The 3,985-nt window shown below is 35.2% G+C and overlaps 1 protein-coding gene across 1 annotated transcript in view; it reads right to left on the minus strand.

Moving 5' to 3' along the window:
• Positions 1-92: 92 nt before the first annotated feature.
• LOC117102696 (von Willebrand factor A domain-containing protein 7-like) overlaps positions 93-3,985 on the minus strand; it is a gene marked incomplete at its 3' end in the record, with an annotated part of 18,118 nt that continues 14,225 nt past the window's right edge. The window contains exons 11-15 of the mRNA XM_033243081.1: positions 3,750-3,983; positions 2,698-2,867; positions 1,804-1,918; positions 1,496-1,709; positions 93-180 (exon numbers count right to left, since the gene is read on the minus strand). Coding sequence (XP_033098972.1) covers positions 93-180; positions 1,496-1,709; positions 1,804-1,918; positions 2,698-2,867; positions 3,750-3,983 — 821 coding nt within the window. The remainder of the gene's footprint in view (positions 181-1,495; positions 1,710-1,803; positions 1,919-2,697; positions 2,868-3,749; positions 3,984-3,985) is intronic.

The raw sequence follows: 3,985 nt of genomic DNA on the forward strand, positions 1-3,985 counted from the left end.
TGTGCGTGCGTGTGTGTATGTATGATGTATTAAAATATGTGATAAAATATTCATCTGGGAAGCCATGTTTGGTAATACACAAATTGACTCACCAGCGTCGATGCACCATCAACAGATGTCGAGAATACAACATAGTTAAATGATCCAGTGGAAGTGTCCTCGGCTCTCACTGTAACAGTTCTTATAACACAATACAGAAAAGCCAATGTAAAACTTCTATTTCCTATATCAAATGCATACCGAGACACATAATATGACTATATTATAGTCGTTATACATATACACGTTGTGATAAAACACATTTACAGAGCCAATGTTTTTTAACTACTCTTAACTCGATGCAATTGTTCTTGATTGGACATTTGCTTCTTAAACTGAATCGTGTTGACATTCAGGGGCAGGCTCTCTCCTGGTTAACATCACTGCTGCTAGGTAGATCCCAGAAAGTCCAGTTTATGGGCACACACTCTGCGTGGATGCCTGCCTGAGTCCCTCAAGGATCTGTCCTCGGGCCTATTCTCTTTAGTCTTTTTGTTGCCGATCTGCCTTCATACGTACTTTCATCCCTGCCCCAGTAAGCTGACGATACTGTTCTTTTTCGTCCCAACCGCAATGCAGAAGACTCCCGCATCCTTCATTCTGGTTTAAATAATATCTCAACTTGGTGCACTAATAACTATATGCAATTAAACTTTAACAAATGTAAAGTCATGCACATCACTAGATCAAATAAAAAGTTTGCTACAAATTACTACATCAATGATTCCACTCTTGATTCAGTTCCTTTCCATAAACATCTTGGTATTTTTGACTTGTAATTTAAGTTGGGGTAAACAAGTTGATTATGCTACTTTTCGTGCTGCAAAGATGCTTCTATGAAATGATATGTTATGCAATAGTGTTGGTAAATAATTAACAAAAATGGCTTCTATTTGTTTTGTTTAACGTGATTTGGACATATAAATGAAATTTAAACCCAGGTGAAAATCACTATAATTTGTTATTTTTCATTAGACCCGAAGTCTAATGCATGTATTCTACTGACAAAACTGGATACAATGCTGAACATCAAATGTGTCATGCTTCATTGTCTTTTGTTTTAATTTCTTCCGCATTTCTTCCGAATCACGACAGTATATCTGATGTGGTAGTGTGTATATATAATGTGTGTATGTTTGTAACTATATGTAGGTATAATGTATGAAATAAAGTTATTTGAGTTACGTTTGTAGGCATATATATCTACACTCTTAGAAATAATGGTTCTTCAGAGATTCTTGGCTGTCCTGTACTATGGAACCCTAGTTGTAAAAAGGTTCTTTTTTAAGGGTTCTGTAAATAGTTCTAAAAACACTTTAACGAACCTAAAATTATTACCTTTAATGAGCTTATTTTGCTTCTTTTTCGAACCTTTAATGGTGCTACAAGTGTTCCATATACAGGACCTGAAGAACCCCTTAAAAACCCATTTTTTCTTAGAGTGAATGTAACTCACATAGGAGTTCCTATTTGAGCCGCTGATGAGGCATACAAAGTATAGGTGATGTTTCCTTCACTTGAAGCTGAAGCATAAACAGATGACGGACTTATACTTGAGGAAACAGAGGTGCCTCCTCCAGTAATGGAGTCGGATATATTGAACAGCTTTCGTGGTCCTGTATTGATTAGTCTGAATTTGGTAACGATAGATGATCCGGCAATCAATTCTTCTGTGGATTTTAAACATAATCATGTTCAATTAATTTTTCTTTTGGTCTTTACGTTTCTTTACGTTTTGTACAATGGACCTATTCACATATTTACCTGTATCACTTGATAAATGCACCAGCTGAAACGTTTCTGGTCTTACGGTAGTTGGCTGTAGACGTCGTATAATGTTACCACCTTCATCGCTAGCTTGAAGACTTACCGAAAAAACCTATAAAATTAAAAGGCGTTATACATAACAATAATTGTTACTATTCCAAGTGTTATTGTTACCAGTCAGCCGCACTCAGACTTTGTTCTGTTTTCGTACCTTCTGCTGATTCTTCTGCTGATCAAATAGCGGCTGTAGGATATATTTTCTGGAGGGCCAAGCTGTTCGACATGGGGGGCGATGAGCTAAGAATATCCTTGGCGGGCAGCGCGATCCGAGGCCGTATGCCCGAGCCGGGGAGAGTGTTTGAGAGCCATTGGATAAAAACTGAATTCACTGAATTGAGCCCGAATTTACCAGGAATGATCTGACTGAGTACATGTTCTATTAAACATAATTTCTAGTTAATATTATTATTGTTGTAATTTGTTTGTGTATGTATTGTTAGTATCCTGTTGTCATCATCGTTACTATTATCAATCTTACGCTACAAAAATTAAATTTATATTCTTATCCCAATTATTTGTCAGAATTATCATATCACCATAACCAGAATTACTTGGGTATAACATACAATTGTTTTCCTTTCGAAACGGAAAAACTTCACCATTACCAAAGAACTGCAAGAGGTACGATTCTCAGGGTTTCGTTAGAATGCAAATTGTATCTAAAAAAAAGTACTATCACGAACTAGATGGTGTCCTTCAAAATAAAGTGAAAGGCCTTTGCAGACAGGGCGCCCCTGTCTTATGGTAGTAATTCTTTTATGTTTTATTGCGTGTATACAAAATCAGGGCAGTCGGACCTCTTGCAATTATATACTCTTTGCCATTGCTTACCTCACTTGGAACAATAAAGTTTCCAAAATAAGTATCGTCGGTTTCGCTTTCTACCTTCGAAAGTCGTATATATCTGACTACTACACCGGATGAACTAACTAGTTCTGCCTGATCCACTGTAGAAACGTCTATTACTCCAAATACCTTTATATAAATAACCAACTCAGTTCCTGTGTACATAATTAGAAATTGTCAGTTTTTGTGGTTTTTTTGTTCTTCTAATGTTGAATAATTTCAAAATTCAAGCTTACTGGCCCATATGAAATGTTTTGAGTTACTGCTTCAAATCTTTTTTTAATATGTCACAAAAACCTTGTGGCTTAGTGCGAAAATTTCTTTTCTCTGTCTTTTACAATTATTTGTTTTTATATGAACTTAAAAAATAGCCTTTTTTCTTTCATTAAATTGGGAATGATGGAAGAAAAGAGGAAGAGGTACATTAAGAGATGACTATCAAACCCTATTTAACAAAAACATGTGACATTCCTAAATTAATATGGTCATGATGTCATCAAATCACGACCATTATATAGGCATATAATGACTATAATTTTATGGACATACAACAGTTTTTTGTCAAAGATAATTTGATAGTGTGAACAGAACTTTAGAAAATAGAATGCTCTTTAAAACCAGGCTTAGGGGGTAAAACTTTTTATAATATGTTGCACAACTAATTTTCTAAAGCACTGGAGGTTTGTTAAAAAAAAAACTGGGGGACTGTAAAAGTAAGGAGAGTTTCTGTATATAGAATAAAACGAACAGGCCTATTGAATATTTAAAGACAGTGAGAAAATGGAGCATGTTTTTAAATATTAAGAAATCTGTATTTTATTAAGCGTTCGTGAGTTGTTTTTTTTTTTTGTTAAATACACCTCCAGTGTCTTATAAAATCAATTGTACATAATATCATTTTTTTCGTCCCGAGCCTAGTTTTAAACAATAGAAAATAATAATCATGAGAGCCTCAATTATGCTTAATTTTCTTACAGCTTCAACATCCGCGCGTTTTTAAGCAACAAATTTATAGTAGCAAAAATCAGTTTCATTACCAGCTATAGGACTGCCATCTATGTCGTATGCAAGTCCTGTAGTCTCATCTACTGTTATCAATTGGTATTGGAAATCTATAGTACTCTGTGATATCACTTCCACGTCACAAAAATTGGAATCACTACAGTTGCATGACCATTCACCGGGCTCTGGTGATCTGACCGTGACAGAAAGTATTGACGTTGTGTTAACAGTTACAGTGACACTTGTGCTTGCCAAATCTAATTTAGTACCT

Source organism: Anneissia japonica, unplaced genomic scaffold (assembly GCF_011630105.1).
Source record: "Anneissia japonica isolate Jap-2015-1 unplaced genomic scaffold, ASM1163010v1 scaffold287628_len271844_cov180, whole genome shotgun sequence".
NCBI lineage: Eukaryota > Metazoa > Echinodermata > Crinoidea > Comatulida > Comatulidae > Anneissia > Anneissia japonica.